General features: G+C 45.3%; 1 protein-coding gene across 2 annotated transcripts in view; it reads right to left on the bottom strand.

The window, feature by feature from the left end:
- LOC138569646 (uncharacterized) overlaps positions 1-26,387 on the bottom strand; it is a 1,436,407-nt gene that overhangs the window by 329,105 nt on the left and 1,080,915 nt on the right. For both annotated transcript variants that reach the window (XM_069647797.1, XM_069647798.1), the window contains exons 54-55: positions 5,549-5,686; positions 3,771-3,933 (exon numbers count right to left, since the gene is read on the bottom strand). In XM_069647797.1, coding sequence (XP_069503898.1) covers positions 3,771-3,933; positions 5,549-5,686 — 301 coding nt within the window. The remainder of the gene's footprint in view (positions 1-3,770; positions 3,934-5,548; positions 5,687-26,387) is intronic.

Below are 26,387 nucleotides of genomic sequence, written 5' to 3'. Positions count from 1 at the left end.
TGGTAAGTTAAGAAGGGACAATCAAAGATGCCCAGCATTTCACCTATTTCAATGGCCTGCTGTAAAAACCTTTCTGAAAGTATTGAAGGGAGGGTCTGCACTTTTTCTGTACATTAAAAAACGTTTTAAAGAAAATAGGGTCAATTTAAATTTTGTACCTGCGCCTCTAAGTTGTAGGTAAAAATACATAATTTTCAGTAGAAGATTTGTCTAAAATACTGCTGCTGGTGTTCCCATGGAATACTGTCAGTGGTATTTTATAAACCCTGAATTGGGCAAACAGTAAAATTAGCAATCTCTGCCAAATATCACCCATTTTACTATTGTCACCAAACTCATTTACTTTCTTGTCCAGAACACTGTTATGTGACAAACAAAAGCCACATATACAAATCAACAACATATTCACAGCTATAGATACACAACCACATGCACATAGATACATCATTCCACATATATCTTATTCAGTCACACATGCACTCAAACTCATCACCACAGTCACACAAACTGAACATAAACACAGGAGAGGCAATTCACCAAAATGCCACAGGTAGCAGAAAGTGACATCACACATCAGATGGCATCACAGAAAGTAATGTCATAAGACCTTTGACTGTGGTAACATCACATGAAGTGACATGTAACCCCAAAGTGACCGACAGGTGTAAAAACATGAGAAGGCATACATTTATAAAATACCACTAAAGCAGATGTAAGCCTTTTTAGATACCAAGTACATTTACACTGGGGTGCTGCTTTGACATGCCATGACATGCCATGGAGTGGGTCATTCTATGACAGAGGTAGACCAAGTAGAACCAACATATGCCAGGGGCACTGCCATGCATATGCCACTATAGCCTCACACGGCCATTTACTGACAACGTATGCCAATTATTGCTGCACATGTCAGGTCTAGTAATCACATGCCAAGTAATGCCCCACATTCACAGGTGCTGCCATAATACAGTGTGGCTATTGTAGCCTCTGAGTATACAACCATCTCATGTCTGTGATAACCTTGCAGCCTAGGTTTGGTCAAAATATGTAAGTTACAGCTGTGTATATTCAGTTGCTTCTTTCATATGCCAAGTGCACCCTCAAATGTCCGTAATGCCCCCCAATGTGAGTTAAGACAAGGTCAGAGGAATAGCCAACTGACGTGAAACTCCAAACATTGTAATAAGTAACAGAGAACCCTTTATTCTTCTTTTAACCACAGAAAGACTTTCATGATAATGTCATGTTTATAGAGGCAATATCTATCAATCAAATCTCAATCCAAAAGTTCATAACAAGCAAACTGAAAGGGAATCCTTGACACCTAGCGTGTTTCAATCTGTATATGGTTCATCATCAGAAGGGCTAAAATGCTGACCCCACAGCGTTGTACTCTTATATGGCACTGACAATAAATTCTGTTGACTATACAGTGAGTGGAATATTCAGTTGAACAGACATTGCTACGATTGACACCTGTACCCTGCAGAACAAACATAAATACCTGCAGTGAGCACTTAACCCACTGAGCTACCTTACCAGCCATTTCCTCTTAAATGTGAGTGCCACAGCTTTTGGTAATGCATTGGCTCTGGTAGTTACATGTCTTATTAACATAACACTTATATTCCTACTGCTTTTAAGTACGGTAATGGTGTCATGGCCCACCTGCAAACTTGATAATAGTAAAGCTATATTTTATTTTCAAAAGAACTGAAGGGGACATGGGGCGATGAGTAGACTTCCTGATAAATGTTTTTAACTGCACAACTTATTAAACAGCAATATGTGTCGTAATTGGAGAGCTCTGCAAATTAAAAGCTCATTTCTGACATGTACCAGCCTGTACTTTCCGTGGTCATGTTTCAGCAGGGCTGAATCAGCCCTTCCTCCTTCTAAGGTTGATGCACTAAGTACAATTACATCGCGTACTAATAACACCTATTTTTACAGCGGTTAAAAGCAGGTGGCCTCAGGAGTCAGACATGAAGTGTTGAACATAAAAATATGATATCCTATTCTTCTTGGATATGGGAAAATCTAGGCCACAGTAACTTCAAAACGTGTTTGTGCACAAAATGATAGGCCTCCGAAAAGTAAAACAAACAAGTTGACTCTAAATAAGAAGGTCTAACTGAGAAAGCATTTGATTTTTCAAGCACTGCATGTTGGGAAAACTGAATGCTAATGACCTCAACAAATTGGGAGACAAGCTGATTACTGAACAGCTGCACGTTTGGTCTCTTTGAGAGGCGGGGCACTGGGCAAAGTCTCCACTTATTATGCCAGTAGGCCATTCCAAGTGGGCACGTTGAGTCTCTTAGAAGCACCGGTGGAATAATGCCCACTGGACTTGGCTGCAGACCATTCAGCATGGACAAACTGAGTCTCTCAGAGGCCCCGGAGGCACGCCTGATGGCCATGTATGTGGGACATTGAGTGTTATGTTTCAATGTGCAACGCTGTAGGACTTAGCCTCCTTTTTCTATATTTTTAGATAATGCAAATAAATATTTGTTTACTATAAGACAGTTATTCGCTACCACAATGCACTGTTTGCTGTGTTACGTGGTGTGTGGTGCAAGGGCCTTGTGTGTCTGTTTTTTCTTTGCAGATGTCCTGCACAAATTCCCATCCATCTCTCTTCGTTTCTCCATCTCAGGTCTACCCGGCAAAACAAGGAAGGTTCAGTCACACCTTTCATTGCATAGAATGGTGGCGATTCCTTCTGGCCCCATTCATTACCGATACACTACCTGACCTTGTGTCTACACGGAACAGCCAGAGCGCAGCTCTGTCTTGTTCCAGCCCAATCCCTCCATTGAACATAGCCGGTTTCTTTCCTCCAGGTCACTGCTTGTTTCATAGGCTATATCCTTTCTCCCGTCTTCCTGGTTGGCATTGTGTCCTGCATAGGCAGATGAGATTTGTGTGTTGGGTTCCAGCTTCACGACTTGACAGTTTCTGCCAGCTCCTGAGCTGGGCAAACTGCATTAAACCGTCACTTGTTCAGTGATTGTATTGTAAGGTACACTTTCAATGATACACTTTCATTGTGGCATTTAACTACGCGCATCGTTACCTTTTGTGAGGTACGGTGTAGGATCGGTTCACCCCACAACTGTGGACTTTACGTTGGCGTTATGTAAGGTACTTCATGCACTTCTCCGTCATATTCTTTGATAGTACTGTACTTCATTTTTATGAAAGAATTGGAGAATATTACTTTGTTCATCTGGGTTTTTCCATCACACCACTTTTTCACTCATCCATTTGGAAATGTGCACTTTGCTTCCCAAAAAATCATTTTCCAAAACGTGTTCAGACATTATATTGTATTGCTATTGTATTGATATTGTATTGGTTGTCTTCAATCGCATTCTTCAAGTATTTGGGATTGTCAGGGACAGGTAGTGGGGGAGAGTTTACAAAATCGAAGTTATCCCTACCCCTATTCAAAAACGGTAGTTTAGCTCAGTGGCAACGCGCTCGTCTTGGAACCAAGACGACGTTGAGCAGTGCAGGTTCAAATCCCAGGTCCGCGCCTCTTTGATATTAAGCGCGTTATAAATAACCAATTATAATCATTCTCTCCAGCTCACTGCAGCACTGACCAGTCTGAGTAAAAATGGGAAATGGCACTGAAGGATTCTGAGTTCGAATTTAGTCATCACAGTTGTCTGTGAATGTGTGCAAATGTATTCTCGTAACCAACAGAATGTCAGATATACTAAGGCACATAGTGTCTGAAACATGTTGCACAGACATACCTTTAATTTCATGACTGCCAGATAACTTTGGGAGAAGCCCGGTGTACGCTGCTGATAACTTGATTTCCTTGCCTGCCGAAGACGTGACATGTCTCAACAGGTGGGTCCTGTTAACCTTAAGAAGGGCAGTCATACACTCCAGCTGCCTCGGAAGCATGTTCAACTAAAAACAAAAGATTACATTGTAAATTAATCCATTCAGAATGCGTATGATTTGTTATTTCATTACCAACTATCAATACGCATGGTAAAATGGCCGTTTCATGAAAAATAACTATATGACTTTGAGCGGGTTGGAAAGCAAAGGTAACCCGTAATATTCCAAATTTAGGAGAATTATACGTGTTGCACCTACCCAAATGAGGAAATATTTTTAACCTGTATTTGTCCAATGTTTCCAGGGGTCTTCATTAAGGCACAGCTTGGGGTACCAAGTGCAACCCGAGTGTTCCGATGCGGACTGCCGATCAACCCACGTGATTTAGTCACTATGATTGTGTCTTTTAGAAAAAAATAATTCTTTTATCATTTGTTCTCTTTAGTAAATTAGTGCACAAAATGGCACCTATATTTCATTAAAGAAGAATCTGAAAAATGAAAGGGGTCGTCTAAAATATGGTCAATAGATTTTCTCTGCCAAAGCAATACTGGGTTTACATTCCAGCCTCCAAAATTGATCCACATACATACATGAAATCATACTGCCTTAAAATAAATCAAAATGTCGCACAGAATGTCTACCAATTAGCACCCACTAAATCAGGTCTCAGCTAGATCTTATTGAAGAACCCAGCAACCATACTGCAGAGCTTAATGGTGTGGTCAAGGTCTAATCCGTCCGCACTGCAATTCCACTCCAGAGTGCGTCAGTATTTCTGGCTGCACTCCCCGTCGTTTCTGATTTGACCAAATTCTGATTAAACAAAGCATCTAAAACGTTCAGCCAACCAATGCTCAGATTGCCTGGAATGCTGATCCCTCCAGCCAACGAGATGCCAGAACTTCATCTGACTTTCTGATTGGCTGGAATGCTTAGCATGCCAGCCCAATGTCATTATATTTCGGCTTTCCCCCTCACATCGGCAATAAAGAGAGGAGCAACATTCTGCTGGTGGTGCAGAATCCACTGATTTCTCTTGGTCAATGGACAGACCGCACAGCACCATTCCTATCAAGAATTTCTGGTCCTTTCGTTTTTTCTCCTACAAAATGAAAACTGAGAAAGGTTATTTTCACGCATCGAGAAATATAGGTAGAGGTCGACACTGTAGGATTAACAGCTAAATCGGCCAATGGCATTCTCCTTTTCAGTAGTCTCACTTTTGGATGTCAAAATACAGGCCAAGTATTGGTCAGCCTTATTGCATCTGTATATCAAGGGAGGCAGTGCAGTTATGAGTGACATTGGTTTTTGTCAAACTACATTGTAACACAGACAAAGCAGATTTCATTAGGTTAGTGACGTGCATGGAGCGTTGGATCACAAATGTGATGGTAAATTGTGTACAAACTCAGTGTCATAGGCTGCCAGCTGGCTCTGCCTTTCATCCTTTTGAGGAAGGTAAGCATAGTAGGTACTGAGTCCACTAGCGTAGGTAAGCATATCATTGTGAAACCTGTATACGAAACACTTCAGAAGTCACAGTAGAAATCTTCACTGCATTAGTAAGGACATTTATTAATACTGCTAGTCTGACCAAATCTTTCTCTTCCTGCCCTAGTACCTGCAGAATAAAAACATCTCCAAAAACATCACACTCTAAACATCATGTACAAACCTGGGGAAATGAGTGTACCAGCTGCAGGACTTTTGTGTAGTTCGGCCCAGCCACAGCAAACCTTGCTGATATTTGAACATTATTTTCCTCTAGTTGAATACGTAATTGTCCTTCCGCTTCTCCCTTGGAATAGTTCACCTACGACAAATAAGATTAAGCCAACGTTACAGCTTTTTTGATCAGGGCGAATGCATTTGTATAGCTCTGTATAGGAGAATATAAACATGGATGTATCTGGTAAAATACTGAATAGCCAAAACAAATATGTCTCGGGAGGATAGCTCAGCGGCAACATGCTTGCCTTGGAAGCAAGACGACACAGAGCAACAAAGGTTTGATCCCCGGATCCGTGCTTAGAAACTTCAGGATATTAAACGCGTTATAGATAACCTATCGTATCATTATGTACACACCCTCAGGCGAGCCTACCTGACGGCAGGGGTGTTGCTAGGTCTGGAAAAGATCAGGGGCTAAGCTAATGTCGGGACTCGGGGCTAGCTATCATTTTGGTTGCAGTCCCTGAGCTTTTATCCGGGGCATCAACCAAAAGACCCGGGGCTATAGCCCCCTCAGACAACCCCTAGCAACGCCTCTACCTGACGGGTAGCCTGGATTTCTATGCATGCTTCACTACAGCTCAAAGTGTGATATCCCCTCCACTGATGAGAGCAAGGCAAAGCAACCTGCTCCACAGGATGGTTCCAACAAAAGATGAATTGTACAAATTGGGCCTAATTTAGACTCCGGTGGAAAGGGGAATCCGCTGGTGGAAGTAACCCTTTTTGATGTTTGTATTACACTGGCTTTACACCAGTTTTACGCCAGAGGAAATCTGGCAGAAAATCCAGTGCATGGCAATGAGGAATGGTGGATTTTCTGCCAGTGAAACACCGGTGTAAACCCGTTGTATTGCAAACTTTAAATAGGGTTCTTTCCACCGGGGGAAAAATGCCAGATTTTACTTTCCACTGAACTCTAAATGAGGCCCACTACTGTGATCTGCATTTGCTCTCAAGCATTCACTTCTCGATCACCGTATCCTTGGCATGAGTTGATGGCTTGGTTAAATTCGCAATGTAATGCCCATGCCTAAGGGCACCAAACATGGACACTGTTTGTGATGATAGATCTTACCAAAATCAATAAATATATAAAGAAAGAGCCCATGATGTAGAACCATATGGACGTGTATGTTAATATGAGCAAGCTAGGAATATTTACATGAGCAAAACCCAACAAGAGCATGCAATTCCCTTCAGGGTCTATCTAGGAATCTGCAGTGGAATTGTGGGAATACCCTTTCCCATCAGATAGCCCAAGCCCTCTTGTGCCATGTAGAACATCACTAAACATAATGCATAATTCATTGATATATTGGTTATTTATAATGCACCCATACATCACATGGTGTTTCAAGGTGCATCATGACAAAAGGAGGGGAGGGGTAGGGGTAACAGGAATGAAGAAAAAACAAAACAAAAACGTTCCTACTAGGCCTTGAGACATTCATATCCGGCAAGTGCTGAAACATGAAAAAAGCAAGGGAGAGGAGAGGATGTGCAGGAGGAGGGGAGGAGTAAGGGTGAATAAAACAAACAAAAACATTCCTACTCGCTCATGAAATGCCGGGGAGAGTGGGACAGGGGGAGAAGGAGAAATACATGCAGAGGGAGGAGAATGGTGCATTAAGTGCAAGGGAACAGGTACATCACAACGCAAGGATGGACTGAAGAATGGGTGGCTAGATTGGGAAAGCCTCACCTTATGTTGGACGGGACTGCATCAAGTATCACCTCATGTTAAAAATGCAAGCACAGCACACAAGTTAATCCAGTGGATGCAGGAAGGTAAAATGCAAAACAGACCACAGGCTGAGAAATGTCAATCCAGTAGATGCAGGTTGGTAAAATGCAAAACAGACCACAGGCTGAGAAATGTCAATCCAGTGGATGCAGGTAGGTAAAAAGCAATACACAGCACAGGCTGAGAAATGTCAATCCAATGGATGCAGGTAGGTAAAATGCAAAACAGACCACAGGCTGAGAAATGTCAATCCAGTAGATGCAGGTAGGTAAAATGCAATACACAGCACAGGCTGAGAAATGTCAATCCAGTGGATGCAGGTAGGTAAAATGCAAAACAGACCACAGGCTGAGAAATGTCAATCCGGTGGATGCAGGTAGGTAAAATGCAAAACAGACCACAGGCTGAGAAATGTCAATCCAGTGGATGCAGGTAGGAAACAAGCAATACACAGCACAGGCTGAGAAATGTCAATCCAGTGGATGCAGGTAGGTAAAATGCAAAACAGACCACATGCTGAGAAATGTCAATCCAGTAGATGCAGGTAGGTAAAATGCAATACACAGCACAGGCTGAGAAATGTCAATCCAGTGGATGCAGGTAGGTAAAATGCAAAACAGACCACAGGCTGAGAAATGTCAATCCAGTGGATGCAGGTAGGAAATAAGCAATACACAGCACAGGCTGAGAAATGTCAATCCAGTGGATGGAGGTAGGTAAAAAGCAATACACAGCACAGGCTGAGAAATGTCAATCCAGTGGTTGCAGGTAGGTAAAATGCAAAACAGACCACATGCTGAGAAATGTCAATCCAGTAGATGCAGGTAGGTAAAATGCAATACACAGCACAGGCTGAGAAATGTCAATCCAGTGGATGCAGGTAGGTAAAATGCAAAACAGACCACAGGCTGAGAAATGTCAATCCAGTGGATGCAGGTAGGAAATAAGCAATACACAGCACAGGCTGAGAAATGTCAATCCAGTGGATGGAGGTAGGTAAAAAGCAATACACAGCACAGGCTGAGAAATGTCAATCCAATGGATGCAGGAAGGTAAAATGCAAAACAGACCACAGGCTGAGAAATGTCAATCCAGTGGATGCAGGAAGGTAAAATGCAAAACAGACCACAGGCTGAGAAATGTCAATCCAGTGGATGCAGGAAGGTAAAAAGCAATACACAAGACAGGCTGAGAAATGTCAATCCAATGGATGCAGGTAGGTAAAAAGCAATGCACAGCACAGGCTGAGAAATGTCAATGCAGGTAGGTAAAATGCAAAACAGAGCACATGCTGAGAAATGTCCATCCAGTGGATGCAAAACACAGCATAGACTTAGAAATGTCAATCCAATGGATGCAGGTAGGTCAAATGCAAAACACAGCACACGCTGAGACATGTCAATCCAGTGGATGCAGGTAGGAAACAAGCAATACACAGCACAGGCTGAGAAATGTCAATCCAATGGATGCAGGTAGGTAAAATGCAAAACAGACCACAGGCTGAGAAATGTCAATCCAGTGGATGCAGGTAGGTAAAATGCAAAACAGACCACAGGCTGAGAAATGTCAATCCAGTGGATGCAGGTAGGAAACAAGCAATACACAGCACAGGCTGAGAAATGTCAATCCAGTGGATGCAGGTAGGTAAAATGCAAAACAGACCACAGGCTGAGAAATGTCAATCCAGTAGATGCAGGTAGGTAAAATGCAATACACAGCACAGGCTGAGAAATGTCAATCCAGTGGATGCAGGTAGGTAAAATGCAAAACAGACCACAGGCTGAGAAATGTCAATCCAGTGGATGCAGGTAGGAAACAAGCAATACACAGCACAGGCTGAGAAATGTCAATCCAGTGGATGGAGGTAGGTAAAAAGCAATACACAGCACAGGCTGAGAAATGTCAATCCAATGGATGCAGGAAGGTAAAATGCAAAACAGACCACAGGCTGAGAAATGTCAATCCAGTGGATGCAGTAAGGTAAAATGCAAAACAGACCACAGGCTGAGAAATGTCAATCCAGTGGATGCAGGAAGGTAAAAAGCAATACACAACACAGGCTGAGAAATGTCAATCCAATGGATGCAGGTAGGTAAAAAGCAATGCACAGCACAGGCTGAGAAATGTCAATGCAGGTAGGTAAAATGCAAAACAGAGCACATGCTGAGAAATGTCCATCCAGTGGATGCAAAACACAGCATAGACTTAGAAATGTCAATCCAATGGATGCAGGTAGGTCAAATGCAAAACACAGCACACGCTGAGACATGTCAATCCAGTGGATGCAGGTAGGAAAAAAGCAAAACAACTTACAACTGAAGGCAGGTACAAAGGAAGGTGTAATAGTTAGTATAGTGCGGGGCTGAAAATGACAATCCAGTTTAGGACTGCTAGGTTACATCAGGTGTGTTACAACAAGGTGAGTTAAGTAGGCAGGCTGAGAAATGTCAATCCAGTGGATGGAGGTAGGTAAAAAGCAATACACAGCACAGGCTGAGAAATGTCAATCCAATGGATGCAGGAAGGTAAAATGCAAAACAGACCACAGGCTGAGAAATGTCAATCCAGTGGATGCAGTAAGGTAAAATGCAAAACAGACCACAGGCTGAGAAATGTCAATCCAGTGGATGCAGGAAGGTAAAAAGCAATACACAACACAGGCTGAGAAATGTCAATCCAATGGATGCAGGTAGGTAAAAAGCAATGCACAGCACAGGCTGAGAAATGTCAATGCAGGTAGGTAAAATGCAAAACAGAGCACATGCTGAGAAATGTCCATCCAGTGGATGCAAAACACAGCATAGACTTAGAAATGTCAATCCAATGGATGCAGGTAGGTCAAATGCAAAACACAGCACACGCTGAGACATGTCAATCCAGTGGATGCAGGTAGGAAAAAAGCAAAACAACTTACAACTGAAGGCAGGTACAAAGGAAGGTGTAATAGTTAGTATAGTGCGGGGCTGAAAATGACAATCCAGTTTAGGACTGCTAGGTTACATCAGGTGTGTTACAACAAGGTGAGTTAAGTAGGCAGAATAATGCTGCTGGATTACTACAACAGGAAGGGTGCAGTATGGGCTACGAAGGTTGCAGGTAACCAAGTCAAGACTAGTTAGGGGTCTACTTCAGGGTAATCAAGACATAGATTGATAGGTGTTAGGAAAGATTTCGTAATTGTAGGGAATTTTCCTTCCATGTGGCAACCCCTAAACTTTTTGCTATTGTTTTTAACCGTGTTCTTGACTTTGCCAGAGAAGTACAGCCTTCTGCCGCACTTCTCTGGGCTTTCGCTCCTTTCTTACGGGGAAACTGACATGCCCTTAAGACAGTCAGTACCGGGGAACGTGGTTTCCCGTAGTTTCTTTTATCGTGTCGCAGCTTTAGTGCAACACGACACAAGAGGGCACTGTAAGCAAAGTTACAGCTCTCTTGGGTCTCTAGCCTTCTACAGGCCCTAGATACTCTTTTAGGAATGTATTTGATCGGTGCAAGTCATTCAGGGACTCGAATGGTGGCAGCGATCGTATTGTTTATTTTGAGCTCCTTTTGGCGTTCTGAGCACGTTTTTGCACTGAACCCAAAATGGTGGCCTGGCTCCCAAAATGGCCAGGCCGCGAGGCTCCTTTGTCTTGTCCACTGACCGTCTTGCTCCCTTCACCTTCCCCAGGTCCAGCGACCCGGGGCCTTCCTTATTTGGGCATGTACTTTCCCGCGAAACGTGGTTGCTTTCGCGGGCTTCTACATGTCGTTTGTGTGCCTCCAGGGTGTGGGCTGGGATGTCTGGTCCCAATACACATCCTGGGTGCCAGAGAGTCTAGGGTGGTGTGAATGCCTGGGACCACCGTGGTCCGTGATTGGTCCACGTATGGTATGTGTTTTGATGAGCGGATCTCCCATTGGCTCCCCTCCGTTTTGGCGCGAAGGGAACCGTGGATAAGAGGGGGCTGGAAACACCACTACCATGTCGATCTCCTGAGTTCTCACGAACGAAGGAATACAGGAGCCAAGTATCCTGCAACTACGAGGCTGGACCGAGGAATCGCTGGTGACCCGCTGAAGGAATCCTCCTTTGCACTGCTGTCGTCCGGAGAGCCCCTGTCCTCCTTTGATCGAACCAGAAGGCCTGTACTGGTGCTTCGACCTTTGGAATAGCAGGAACAGCTATTCCCGGCATCTTCAACCATCTCCTGCCAAGTAAGCCTTCGGAAGCGTCTCTGGGCCATCCAGTTGACTGACCAGCTTACAAAGGGGTTTGGCTCTGCAACCGCCGCCAGGTTGTGTTGTATTGCGAGTCCTTGTCCCTCTCCCACGCTTCATACGCTTGGCGTCCCCAGGTCTGAAGGGAGGAGGGTTCATTTGGCTCGAATACACACGGCCGCTCCGTTGTCCTGTGCGGCAACAAAACTGTGCCGGTTTCGTCGATTGGGACGTCTTTTTGCTCTACACGACTACAAAGCGTTCCCTGCTCTTCTGAACCTGCCAGCTGCTGAAACTATCGTGGAGAAGCCTGGGTCTGCTTGCTTCGGGGACCGGTGAGTAGTATATCTAGGATCTGGTCGCCCTCCTGCAGTATCCCATTGCTTTTCCCTGCTGTGTAAAAACAGCACCCTTTTGCCGCGCTCGCGCTCTGCTTCTGCCCGCAGTGGAGGCTGCGCTTGAGTTGCGGAACCTGTTCTTCTTCTGCTGTGCACTAACGTGAACCGCCTGACTTCCTCCGAAGAGCTTCCCCTTGTGCCCGTTGGCACCGGCGTGGCAGGTACTTTGAGCACAAGGCTCCACTCTTCGCAGGGCTCGGACTTCCATCTAGTTAGGTGCCTATGAAGGCGAACTGAGTCGAAAGCATTATCGCACTGCCTGTTTTCCTTCCCTGGCAGGTGGACTACATATTTCGTGCTTTAAACGCTTGCGACTGTGTATTTGTATATATATTGTGTTGATATGGTATGTGTTGGTTTAATATTGTGATATTGTGATTTTCTCGCTACGGTCATTATTTTAAAGGCCTTAAAATAAATGTGTATCTATTTTTGATATAACAACTGTTTGGAGTAGTTTGTAAGCGCTCTTGCTTTGTGTGCTCATTGCGGGCTTTCAGTCACCCTCACCCCTCTTGAGACCTAGTCTTGACCGCCGCGATCGCTACCTTGATTGGTCTGGCTCGTCCAGAGGTTACCCTGTTCCAAGTAAGTAGGTTGGCCTTCTGAACTTCTGCGCCACCAGGACAGAGTTCAGAAATCCGTCTTAACAAATTGGTGTACAGCGGTGGGATACGACTGAAGGTATCCAGTGTTGCGCTCGAACTAAGGCATTTCAGGTTATTCCAAACAGTACACGTAGTGAATTGTTATAGTATAACTTTAAAAAGGCCATAGTCCTATCAAACAGTATGGAAACAAGTACGTTGTTAACTTTAAATGCTTCCAAATCAGAAACGCTGAAAAAGATGTGTGCGGAGAGAGGTGTTTCCTCTCAAGGCACGAAATTGGAAATGATCCAAAGAATCGTGGCGTGGCAAGAAGCGCAGCTTGACGCTATTACTTCTGAGGACAGTGCGGAAGGTGGTGGGGCTGCTCTCACTGGTAGAACCGACGGTTCTGCCGCCGCACTGTTCCACCGCGACCACGAGGACAGGGAGGACGAGCTGTCTAATGTTTCCTCTGCCAGTGCTGATGGGGAGGCTATGCTTGAATTCAAGAAGCAAGAGCTGCGGTTTAGGCAGCAGGAGCTTGAATTCAGCATAGCCAAACTAAAAATCGAACAGGCAGAAAAACAAAAAGACAGGGATCACCAGTTGGAACTGGCCAAGCTTCAGGTTGCAAATGGATCCAAGGGTCCTGGACATGGGTCTGGGGCCTCCTCTCATCCATGGTTTCCAAAAGATCTGCTCAGTGTGTATGCAGAGGGGAATGACATTATGGACTGGCTGAATGCGTTTGAGGATGCATGCGAGGTCCAGGAAGTTGACAATGCTGATAAGATTGCGTGGTTGCTCAGTAGACTGCCCCATTCTGGCTGTAGTGCCATTATGGAAATGTCGAAGGCTGAGCGGGCTGATTTCGCAATGTTAAAGCAGACTCTCATTTTAAAGTTTGGGAAGACTCCGGCCCAATATTTAAAGCGTTTTCGAGAGTATAAGAAAAAGGAAGGTGGTACTTGGGTATCTTATGTCGCTGAATCTTTGAAAAACTTAACTGGCTGGGTCGAAGGCTATAAGGTTTCTACCTTCGACGGCATGATAAATCTTGTCATGCTGGAACACATTTTTGCTTCTTCTTCCCCGGAGCTTAAGCAGCATTTGGCCGATTCGAAGGAGATAGATCCTAAGAAGCTGGCCATTGCAGCAGACTTATGGGTGTCACATCGAGTGTCCCATAAGGACAAAACTCATCCTGGTAAGCAGGAGGAGGGGAAAAAGTCCAAAGATATGGAGGGTGGGGAATCTGCTAAATCTTCTTCCCAAAAGGGCCACAAAAAGAAAAACAAGGGTAAGACACAAGAGAACTCACAGGGTAGTGGAGGTGCGCCTCCGAAACAGAACTCTGGTTACAATAAGCCTCCCTACGTAAACAGACCCACTGGGGCTTGTTTTCCTTGTGGAGCAACTGACCATGTGAAGGGGGAACCCCGTTGTAAGGTTAGACCTTTGGGGGTCCACTCCGCTAATCTGGCCTTCTCCTCCTACGAGGAAGAAGAGATTACAGGAGCATCCTTCTCCTCGGACTCATTTCCCAGCGGAATAGAGGCCGAGGTAGTTTTAGTGTCCCTGGGTTCCTGGGAGCCTAAAGTCGCAGAGGCGTATGCTAGGATTCCGGATAATACCAAGCACTACTTTAAAGACAGTGTGCTGATCAATGGAGTGGATACTCCAGCTCTTGGGATAGTGGGTGCAGTCGAACTGTAGTGGATTCTACCTTGGTAGACTCAGAGGAAGTTGCCAGAGCTACTCTGATGCCCACTAAGTTGGCTGACGGCCCCCTCCGTATGTTTCCCGTGATCCCTGTAAATCTTACTTTAAATGGTACAGCAGTCAGGATTCCAGTGAGCATTCAGAGAAACGTCCTGGGAAAGGTCTTGTTGGGTAATGATCTCAGAGCTTTAGGGCTCGTAGGAGACACTGCCGAAAGACCCTACACACGGTCTCAAGCACGGGCAGCATTGGCCAAGTCCAATACGCCACCCCAGCCAAAGGGGAAACCCAAGGCGAAAGGAGTCTACAAGTCAAAACGAGGGAAAGAGAATATTCCCCCGAGCTCGCCTACCACTGCGGTGGAGGAAGTTGGTCAATCGCCCGGGCCTGACGAGGAGGTGGCGATGCCTGAAGTATTCGACCCCAACGATCATCCTGAACTAAAAGACTTGTTAGTTGAAGGAGGTCCTGATAGGGACGAATTCAGTAAAGGCCAACGTGAGTGCCCATCTCTGGAAGGCCTAAGGAGACAGGCCTGCTCCCAGCTTGAGGGTGAACCTCCTGGGATGCATAGGATTTACCAGGAAGGTGGACTCCTGTATAGTGAGCCCACAGAGTCTACAGAAGGAGACCATAGGAGGTTGGTGGTTCCCCTTGCTGTTAGGCCCTTCCTCCTGCAGTTGGCGCATGTCGTTCCCCTTGCTGGTCACCTTGGTATGAGGAGGACCAAGCAAAGGTTATCCATGCACTTCTACTGGCCCAAGATGGGGGAGCAAGTAGAAAGTCACTGCAGGAGTTGTGCCGCCTGCCAGTTGTCTGGTAAGGTTGGCGCGACAATCCAAGCTCCGTTGGTACCGCTCCCAGTTGTGGGGGTACCATTTGAAAGGGTAGGGATCGACATGGTTGGTCCCCTTGACCCGCAAACATCCTCAGGCAATAGGTTTATCCTGGTGCTGGTCGACCATGCAACCAGGTATCCTGAGGCCGTCCCATTGACAACTGTAACTGCCAAGCCAGTTGCAGAAGCTTTACTCGGCATGTTTACTAGGGTTGGCTTCCCTAAAGAAGTTGTGTCGGATCATGGCAGCAACTTTATGTCGAAGTATAGGCAGGCTATGTGGAAAGAATGTGGGGTCACCTACAGGTTCTCTTCTGCATACCGCCCCCAGACCGATGGTCTGGGGGGGCGTTTCAACAGGACGTTAACGAGCATGATTGGGGCTCTGGAGGAGCCTCAGAGAAGAGAATGGGATCTTCTTGTTTCATGCTTACTGTTTGCCTACCGAGAGGTACCACAGGAGGGTGTTGGCTTCAGCCCCTTCGAACTTCTGTTCGGTCATCCTGTACGGGGACCCTTAGCCATCGTCAAAGAGGGATGGGAGATGCCCACTCCCCCTGTTACTACCAATGTAGTTGATTATGTGCTAGGGCTCAGAAAACGGATGGTACTTCTGGTGGGCTTGGCTAGTGATAAATTGAAGGCAGGGCAAGCGCTGGTGAAACATCGGTACGACCAGAAAGCTTCCCTCATCAACTTTACACTTGGTCAGCAAGTCCTGATCATGAATCTCATAAGGCCTCGAGCTTTACAGGACAAATGGTCAGGCCCTTGCCCAGTGGTGGAGCCCCTGGGTGAGGTTAACTATTCAGTGGACCTTGGAAGGCCTGGACAGGCTCCAAAAGTGTTTCACGTGAATAGGCTGAAGGCTTTCGTCCCAAGCGGCGAAATCGCAGCACTGCTATTGGCTTCAGACGTTGCGGGAGAGGAGTCTGAACCTCTCCCCGACCTGTTCCCAAGCAGTCCTTCAGATAGCTCTTTTGAGGGTGTCCGAGTGGCCCCTCACCAAAATGGACAAGGCTCAGTGGTTTACCTTGGACATGAAGTAGGTGGAGGGAGGAAACAGCCTCTACTCAGTCAGGTACAAGCAGTACAAGACTGGCCTACCCCCACTACGCAAACCCAAGTGAGAGCCTTCTTAGGACTCACGGGGTATTACTGCAATTTTGTGGCAGACTATGGCACCATAGCTGCTCCTCTGACTGCCCTCACAACTCCGAAGAAACCCAAGAAGGTAACTTGGACCGACGAGTGTGAGAAGGCCTTCAATGGCTTAAAAGACTCCTTGTGCCAGGCCCCTGTGCTCAGGGCCCCTGATTATCAAAGACCTTTTATCGTGCAGACGGATGCCTCTGACACTGGGATAGGAGCTGTACTATCACAAGTAGATGAGAAGGGTAAGGAACACCCTATCGGTTTTATTAGTCGCCAGCTTAAGGACAGAGAGCTCAGGTGGTCCACGGTAGAGAAAGAATGTTTCTCTGTTGTGTGGGCCCTAAGGAAGCTGAGGCCCTACCTCTATGGGACCCACTTCACTGTGCAGACTGACCATAAGCCGTTAAAGTGGCTAATGAACATGAAGGGGGAGAATCCAAAGTTGCTTAGGTGGTCCATAAGTCTTCAAGGCTTCGACTTCACTATTGAGCATAGACCAGGTGTCCAACATAGCAATGCTGATGGGTTGTCCAGAATGTTTAACCGACCTGAACAAGAAACTCATCCAGGGGTGGATTAGTTCCCCCTGTCCATAGTCTGGGAGGGGCGAGTGTTAGGAAAGATTTCGTAATTGTAGGGAATTTTCCTTCCATGTGGCAACCCCTAAACTTTTTGCTATTGTTTTTAACCGTGTTCTTGACTTTGCCAGAGAAGTACAGCCTTCTGCCGCACTTCTCTGGGCTTTCGCTCCTTTCTTACGGGGAAACTGACATGCCCTTAAGACAGTCAGTACCGGGGAACGTGGTTTCCCGTAGTTTCTTTTATCGTGTCGCAGCTTTAGTGCAACACGACACAAGAGGGCACTGTAAGCTAAGTTACAGCTCTCTTGGGTCTCTAGCCTTCTACAGGCCCTAGATACTCTTTTAGGAATGTATTTGATCGGTGCAAGTCATTCAGGGACTCGAATGGTGGCAGCGATCGTATTGTATATTTTGAGCTCCTTTTGGCGTTCTGAGCACGTTTTTGCACTGAACCCAAAATGGTGGCCTGGCTCCCAAAATGGCCAGGCCGCGAGGCTCCTTTGTCTTGTCCACTGACCGTCTTGCTCCCTTCACCTTCCCCAGGTCCGGCGACCCGGGGCCTTCCTTATTTGGGCATGTACTTTCCCGCGAAACGTGGTTGCTTTCGCGGGCTTCTACATGTCGTTTGTGTGCCTCCAGGGTGTGGGCTGGGATGTCTGGTCCCAATACACATCCTGGGTGCCAGAGAGTCTAGGGTGGTGTGAATGCCTGGGACCACCGTGGTCCGTGATTGGTCCACGTATGGTATGTGTTTTGATGAGCGGATCTCCCATTGGCTCCCCTCCGTTTTGGCGCGAAGGGAACCGTGGATAAGAGGGGGCTGGAAACACCACTACCATGTCGATCTCCTGAGTTCTCACGAACGAAGGAATACAGGAGCCAAGTATCCTGCAACTACGAGGCTGGACCGAGGAATCGCTGGTGACCCGCTGAAGGAATCCTCCTTTGCACTGCTGTCGTCCGGAGAGCCCCTGTCCTCCTTTGATCGAACCAGAAGGCCTGTACTGGTGCTTCGACCTTTGGAATAGCAGGAACAGCTATTCCCGGCATCTTCAACCATCTCCTGCCAAGTAAGCCTTCGGAAGCGTCTCTGGGCCATCCAGTTGACTGACCAGCTTACAAAGGGGTTTGGCTCTGCAACCGCCGCCAGGTTGTGTTGTATTGCGAGTCCTTGTCCCTCTCCCACGCTTCGTACGCTTGGCGTCCCCAGGTCTGAAGGGAGGAGGGTTCATTTGGCTCGAATACACACGGCCGCTCCGTTGTCCTGTGCGGCAACAAAACTGTGCCGGTTTCGTCGATTGGGACGTCTTTTTGCTCTACACGACTACAAAGCGTTCCCTGCTCTTCTGAACCTGCCAGCTGCTGAAACTATCGTGGAGAAGCCTGGGTCTGCTTGCTTCGGGGACCGGTGAGTAGTATATCTAGGATCTGGTCGCCCTCCTGCAGTATCCCATTGCTTTTCCCTGCTGTGTAAAAACAGCACCCTTTTGCCGCGCTCGCGCTCTGCTTCTGCCCGCAGTGGAGGCTGCGCTTGAGTTGCGGAACCTGTTCTTCTTCTGCTGTGCACTAACGTGAACCGCCTGACTTCCTCCGAAGAGCTTCCCCTTGTGCCCGTTGGCACCGGCGTGGCAGGTACTTTGAGCACAAGGCTCCACTCTTCGCAGGGCTCGGACTTCCATCTAGTTAGGTGCCTATGAAGGCGAACTGAGTCGAAAGCATTATCGCACTGCCTGTTTTCCTTCCCTGGCAGGTGGACTACATATTTCGTGCTTTAAACGCTTGCGACTGTGTATTTGTATATATATTGTGTTGATATGGTATGTGTTGGTTTAATATTGTGATATTGTGATTTTCTCGCTACGGTCATTATTTTAAAGGCCTTAAAATAAATGTGTATCTATTTTTGATATAACAACTGTTTGGAGTAGTTTGTAAGCGCTCTTGCTTTGTGTGCTCATTGCAGGCTTTCAGTCACCCTCACCCCTCTTGAGACCTAGTCTTGACCGCCGCGATCGCTACCTTGATTGGTCTGGCTCGTCCAGAGGTTACCCTGTTCCAAGTAAGTAGGTTGGCCTTCTGAACTTCTGCGCCACCAGGACAGAGTTCAGAAATCCGTCTTAACAATAGGTTCCTCAACAAAGAGAGAGCATAGCACGAGGCGTGACAGAGAGGGAACCAGCCAGAGCAACCTCTTGTTAACTGGGTCGAGTGGAGCATGCCAAGGAGGGAGGCAAGGACAGGTGGGTGGCCAATAGGCCGTGTTGTGAGCAGGGAACGCAAGCACCCCATCAGCCAATGCAGCTGCGGCTGTACCCGGCATAGCGATGTGAAATGGAAGGGGGGGGGTATAAGAGAAGGGGGGTGGCAGAAATATCATACCACTACGTGTGAGGGCAACAGGCCGATATAGGGACATTGAGGTTGTGCTCAAGGCCAGGGTGAAAAGGCAGTTAAGGATTGAAAGGCAGCGGTGAGGACGCAGTGCAGAAGCAAGGAAGGTAGGAAAAGATGAAGTAGGAGCAGACAAAGGAACAGAAACCAAGACTCATCAATAGCATGCAAGACATTTGGGAAAACAAGTTACAAAACTAAGGCTATTGAACTAAAATATTGAACATTTTACAATCAGAGAAATATGACTCAATGGGGGCAAAGGTGAAGAAGCATTGAGTGAGGAAGATTTGCTGTGACCTATTGGTGGTTGGGTATTAGGGTTGAGCCCCAAAGATGAGCGTAACTGTGCTTCGTTGTGTGGGAAGGGCAGGTTTCATTCGAATTAGAGGATTTTCACCTATCATCTTAATTGGAAGAGGAATGGGGGGTAGGCACTTTTAGATGCAATGGGAGATGTTCCAGAATTCGGTGCATAGCAAGAGATGCCTTGCCTCCATGCTGTCTTCATTCCAACTATTTTCTTTCCAGGCAGGCAATGGTATTGCTGCCGGTGCGTCTCTGCGCACCTGTGAGGGCAAGTGTACTGCCTAGGCAGCCTAGGTTGTTGCTCTGTAAAGGCTTTGTAGATGACACAATCAGAGTTACATTGAGTGAAATGTACATTACACAGAAAGGACCACGACCACTAACTAACACTTGTGGGGCAACATCCTTCTTCTCCATGTAATTTCGTTTGTTTTGTGGTGGGGTGTAAATTAGGTGTGGGAATCCGGGCAGTTCCGGTTCTTCATGCCTTTTCGCACCACTCCATAAGCAGCAATAATGCCGGCCAGTTACGTTTATGGTGATCAGTTTACACGAATCCTAATGGATTCCGCCTGCTTTTCAGACTAAATAGGAATTCATATCTCTATGCCACATCAACATTACATGTTGGCATAGATGCTGGCCGATATAATTTATGGAGTGGGATTAGAAGCACAGTGGACTTTATGCTCTTTGCCACAGTTCGGTGCATTAATCAGATACAAATGGCTAGGGCTGAGAGCTTGTCTCCTTCTGTAAATTAATATTATTATTATTTTATTAATGTATTTAATTTAATCAACGTTTTCTAGTTTACAAGAAAGCTATTCACTGATATTAAACAATTATTCTTCACTATTACTTTATAAAACAAATTAGTTTTTCCATATTATTACAGTCCTGAAATCTATTGATCCACGACTACACAGAACAGATTATTAATTCTAGACATATATAATCATCAAACATTTACAATTCCTTGGGTCATATATTTTCAGAGCCTTTTTGCCAGTCTTGTTCTCCTTGGAGGAGGACCTTTTCCAACTCATTAGGAATTATCCCCAGGAAGTTTGCCAGTGCTAGTATCAGACTCTTGGTTAGTCGTTGTCATAAGTCTCTCCCAAGGGCAGCTTTAACGAGTGCACCCACAGACCTAGCAGGGAAATCCTGTCAGTCACAACATTCAGACATTCCAAGACCAGGTGTTGTATTGATTCCAAAGGTGCCAGTCCACATACACACACGACAGCCACAAAGTTCCTTTGCTATGCTGAATTTAGGCCCTTTGACGTCCAATCTTGGGAGAGCATAAAGGTGTACTTTGAGGTAGCAGTCTCATCATTTTTGAGACGGGAATTTTGCTAAATACTCTCTTAGTTTTCACCTTGGTGCAGAATAAACGTGTTTATCTCTGTACAATTTAAGTCTCTCTAGGTCCGCCACATCCGTATATATACCCGTATATACATCGGGAGGATAGCTCAACAGCAATGTGCTCGCCTTAGAAGCAAGACGACCCAGAGCAGCACAGGTTCAATTCCTGGGTCCGCACTTAGAAACGCTTGGTTTTAAGCGCGTAATAAATAACCTATCATATATGTATCTGACTGCATCAGCCTCTTTTACTTCACAAAGTCTGTCAGTTTCTTCTAAATGATGCTTCAGGCTTATTAAACAGAAGTGAGCTCCAACATGTATTGCAAAAATTGAATTGGAATCAGGTGAAACACGCTCTATTTATCCAATTAATAACTAAATTCAATGGGAAACTGATTCAAAGTCCTTCAGATAGTTTATAGATTTGATTTAATACTTGGTAAGGGCAGCCGACAGGTGTTTCGACCTTGGTCGTTCTCAAGGCCTTCCTCTTATAGATTTCATCAAGATTCCACAGATTGTTATTTGTTGCTGGTGTAGTAGGAAGGACCTTGGTTCCAATTCAATTCTTGCTACAAACCATTCAAAGCTCTAGTTGGGTGGGCTTTGGGGAGTGGTGGACACAGCTTTCAACCATTAAAACAACAACAGTGGTTAACAGCGCACTGGTACTTTTTTAGAACCCACACGCTTAGTGTGTGAATTGAGACGGAGCCAGTGCAGTTTTTGTGGGCTGGGGAGTGGAGGTATATTCATATTTTTGGTCGCCGTGGTGTGGTGTGTTGGGGCATGACGGGCAGTATTCCAAGGTTTCAGTGTGGAGTCTGGAAGGCTGGGAAGCAAGGCGTTCCCTCCCCGAACAGCTCATGTAAAAGGGCTTGCACACTTGTGCAAAAATGATGGGAAGGAGGAAGGGTTTTACCTTTTGGAAGAGGATTTGTTAGAGTCATTTGTGCTTTCTTTAGTTTTGTGATCCTCGATGGCAAGTACACAATGTAAAAATCCGATTTTGCAGAAGAATTTAATGCTGTAGTTCGTGGTGCATAACTGACATTCAAGATTGGATAGTCCAATGTAGGACCTCCAATGGTAGGTATCATGTTTTGACATGTTGGCTGTGGCGTATTGATGTCTCAAGAGACCCTGCATTAGCAGCTGTGCTGCTATATACCATGCACAGATTAAATATAATTAGGGCGATAGACTGGCAAATGCTGCAGGTGACTTGGAGTGTGGGGGTTACTGAAGTCTCCATTTGAAGAAGGTGCTTGCCCCTGGGGTGGACCAGTTGAATTTAACCTACATCATGCACATGCAAGACAAGAGTAGTGTTAGTAGGGCCTGATGGTCAGCAGTAGCAAAAGTAGGTATGGATGAAAACACTCGAAACATTTTCCAACAATGTAGCTGCAAATTGGCTCAAATATGAAGCACCATTGTTATTCTAAGCATTTTAAACTGAAACTTGTAATGATTGAAAAGACTGCAGCCCTGATTCAAGCTGGGCAAGTAGATAACACTTCCTGTTGACTCCATCTAGCCCTAACATTTGCCAGAGATTCAATTTTCACTCAATTTATTTTGATTTCGCTTTGGTTTCATGAAATTCTTATGTCATTTTATTCAGGTTTAAGACCTTTGCGGGCAAATTGATGCAACCTGATTCAAAACAATGGTTCTATGTTCATTCATCCCCAGTTTCTTTCGTTGCTTTCCTTAGCGAAAACCTTTGCCAGAAACATGCATTGAATTGTTTTTTTTTTATCATTTAGGGGGGGTCCCTTCAAAACCTTTTATTTATTTATTCCATATACCCCATCCCACCCCATCCTACCCCTTATATGCCCTTACACCCCCTCCATAATTTTTAATGTTTTTTTTCGGAAAAACATTTTCGGCTAAAAGTGCAGCAAAAAACAAAATGGGCGATGGATGAACGTCGTACCAAAGCAATAGGGGCCACTGATTAAGACTGGTTTGAATGGATTTGAGGAATGTGTCATTGTTCTTCTAACTCAGGTCCCTGAACTGAGTAACAGCCTCAGTAATCTTACATTGTGTCCATTTCATTCACTCTAATAGCGGTTACATCTGGGAACCAAGGCAGCATATGTTTATGGCAAGAAAAGTGGACTGTGTGGGAAAGCACAGGAAAACCCTTGGAGGGGATTGTGTGTTCATCACCTGCAGGACTATCCGTATTGCTGAAAATATTCTCCAAGCATTGATTATAGCTGTCTGTTTCATGAGACCATTCCTCCCGAGCCAACTGAACCACACTCGAGCTGCGCAATAGCGCCCAAAGAATATACAATGTAATATGATGTCCCTGCATACTGAGGGCCGTGCCAGGTTACAAACGGCGGGAAGCCATCGCAAACGCTTGATCAGCGCCCCTGCACGCTACATGGACATAGCATAACAAGGCTTCCTAGTAACTACATGCATGTACCCAATATTAGTCCCAGATCAGAACCTTTTAAGGAACCTTTTAGCTCCCTGCACCACACAAAAAGATTTCCAGTGCTCACCTGTCTGAAAAGAATAGGCTAATGCCAGGTATCGATTTCCCAAATGTGATCAGAGAAAGAAATAGTGATACCGAACGAAGGGGAAGGTTCAAGCATTTTCCCTATTGGATCTTGGAATATTGGAGATCTAGCTCCGAAATGTGTGGATAATACATGTTTAAGGAGTACTTTCAAAATGGTTAGGATACAAGAGTCATGGATGGATGTAGTAGGTACAATACTTGGTTCCTACTGTTATTTCTCTAAAGTGCAGGAAAGCATTCCAGGGGATTAATAAAGACATTCTAGTGATTTAGGTTTCTGCAAGCTTGAAACTTCAGTCAGTAAAGACTGTTTTGTTTACTCATCCAATACAATACTCAGAGTCAAACTGTTTTGACTCCAGCTATTGTCTTATTCTGATCAACTGTGATCATTTGGGGCTTCTATGTTGTTCCTACAGATCTACATTGATCAGCTACTCGACCGCAGTCTCACAGGCAATTCCCATTTGATAATAGCAATGATTTCAACATTAAAATCGGCTCAGACTGTTTGAATTACCCTTTGATCGTGGGGAGGATCTTGTTTTAGGGTCTGTCGTTATCCATTTAGGCAGATCCAAGAGGAGTTGCTTTGGGCCTGGCTTTTCTGACGTATGTCTACGGTGCTGTGCCAAGGCCAGTCATTTCGAAAAAACGTTAACTTGAAAGGTGGGAAAAGTCAGAGCAGCATAATTGACAATTTTGTGGAACAGTTAAAAGATTGGCCCTCTTTAGGTTTCATGGAAGTGATCCTTTTCAGAGAAAGTGAACAAAACCCAGCAAAAACACGTTGATGCATTCTTGTCGCCGACGCACTCGCTACGCTCTCAATTTACAGCAATCATGTGTCCATGCAATGCACAAAATAAAAAAAAGAAATCTAAAAATGTATTGCAAACATGAAATATACCTACAGTAAGAGTCATGCAGAACATGTATGGCGTATAGTTCACTTCAAAACAAGGATCCTTTAGCATAGAGGTGGGAAATGGACCCTGGTTAAACATATCAGCTGCCAGACCACGTGTCATGCATGGGATCACTTGCCCCTCCAGTTCACTATGATTATGGAAAACATCTCATCAAGCCAATAACACAGATCAAAAGTAGGCACAGGCCATGTGATGGCAACATTATTAGTAATCTGTCTATTATTGACACTGATGATCATCTTCCGGACACCAGTGATGTTCCTATGGTTCTTCATGATCCTGTGAGACCTTTATTATATGCTGATGATGCAGTTGTGTTGCCCACACCCTGAAAGTTCTACATACCTTAGTTGACCTACATGTGACATGTATGGACCACAGGGCCTTTCTGTAGACATAGGCAAAGTCACTTTAATTGTGTGGGGCAAACAGCAGGACACCTTATACCCACTAATGTGTAATGGAGAAAGGATGGTTTGGGTTCAAACCTATGGTTGCATGGGGCTAATGTGTGATGCTCAGCAGGTGGAATGATCACGCATGGAGGCTGCAGATGAATAGAAAGCGGTCAGGCTGCGTGCTTTTCCATTTCACAAATTATACATGGAGTTATCAAATGAAAGCAATTTTTATGGCATATAGGGCTAAAACTTTTCGGTGGGTTAGCTGTGGGGCTGCCGTGGGGGGATTCTCATGCCTATTATGGAGAATGCTATCCCGACAAAGACTCTCGAGCTTCCTCAGACAACTCCACCCCTTGTTTTACATGAGTCTGAGTTATGGAGATGCTGTCTTTTTCATTTGTGTCTAACTATAATCAACTGGTTAAATAATCCCGGACTGATAGATGATGAAGGTCTGTGAGAAATGGATTTATAGAGTTTTGTTCTTCCAAGAGAAAATCTCACAACCTGATTAAACCCACTATTCATTCTTACGTCCTACCGATAAAGTGTGGTAGGGCCAGAATCTCATGTGACCTGTGTGAAAAATGTGCTAATGCGTTCAATATTTATGAACCTCCTGCTGACAATGTTACCAATTTGGTCAGGTACAGCAAGATACTATGGTGGCAAGTCTGACTAGGAGGGTAAATCAGCACAAAGATTTACTCAGTGTGCTGTCCAAAAACAAGCAGAGGCGCCCTCATTGGCAAGACATTGATCCAGAGGCAGTGTATAAAGAGGTTATCAAGCAGCAGAGGCAGTAACTCGAACTATCTTTATCCTTAGGAATGCAATTATCCCGCGTAAGGTGAAACAGGGCGTGAAAACAATCAGGGTCCACATGATTGTCTCAACTGGTCCCGTTAGAGTTATTTCCTGGTGCTCTTGGTCTCTAACATTTACTCACTTCCTCCTCATGCTTTCGCTGAATGATTCAGCTCTTCTGTGTTCCGCTCATCATTGGCCGTAAGCAAACAACACCAGCCCCAATCAAAAAGGAGTATGGGTGGATAAACGTATGGCTAAGGCAGATGTTTAAAGAGTTATTTATTTTAGCTGCAGGTCATCATCATTCCCCTATGCCTGATGTATTATTGGACATGTAGTCATGAAGGAAATGTCTACCTAATGAAGGATTGGCAGGGAGACCATTTGCTAAAGAGCCATTATATGTGGTTCACAATTTTATGCTAAACTTTAGTGGCTTCAAGTCTAAGCCAGTGAACACTCTTGGGTCACCAAATGCATTGCCTTCCATATTTAAAGGACTTTTCTGGGTATACCTGAATCTGATCAAATGAAGCGCTAGAGTTGTATCAGCAACTCCACACATTCATGGGACAAGTAACAAAGAACTGTGAGGGCAACATTTGAGTGCATGTTGCAGCTCCTTTTTTCTGCCCTTCCGATTCTCTCTGCATGTCCCTGATTCACAACAGTTCTTTGTAAGGATCAGGAAGAGTAGACTGAAGGGGAAGGTGCCCTCACCCTCGGCTTGCTAGGGCTGAAAAGGGCTGCAAAGATGGCAATATAGTCTATAAGG

Source organism: Ambystoma mexicanum, chromosome 2q (assembly GCF_040938575.1).
Source record: "Ambystoma mexicanum isolate Mex_15411 chromosome 2q, UKY_AmexF1_1, whole genome shotgun sequence".
Lineage (NCBI taxonomy): Eukaryota > Metazoa > Chordata > Amphibia > Caudata > Ambystomatidae > Ambystoma > Ambystoma mexicanum.
Note: the sequence above shows the minus strand (reverse complement) of the source record. Positions and strands in the feature narration are given on the sequence as shown.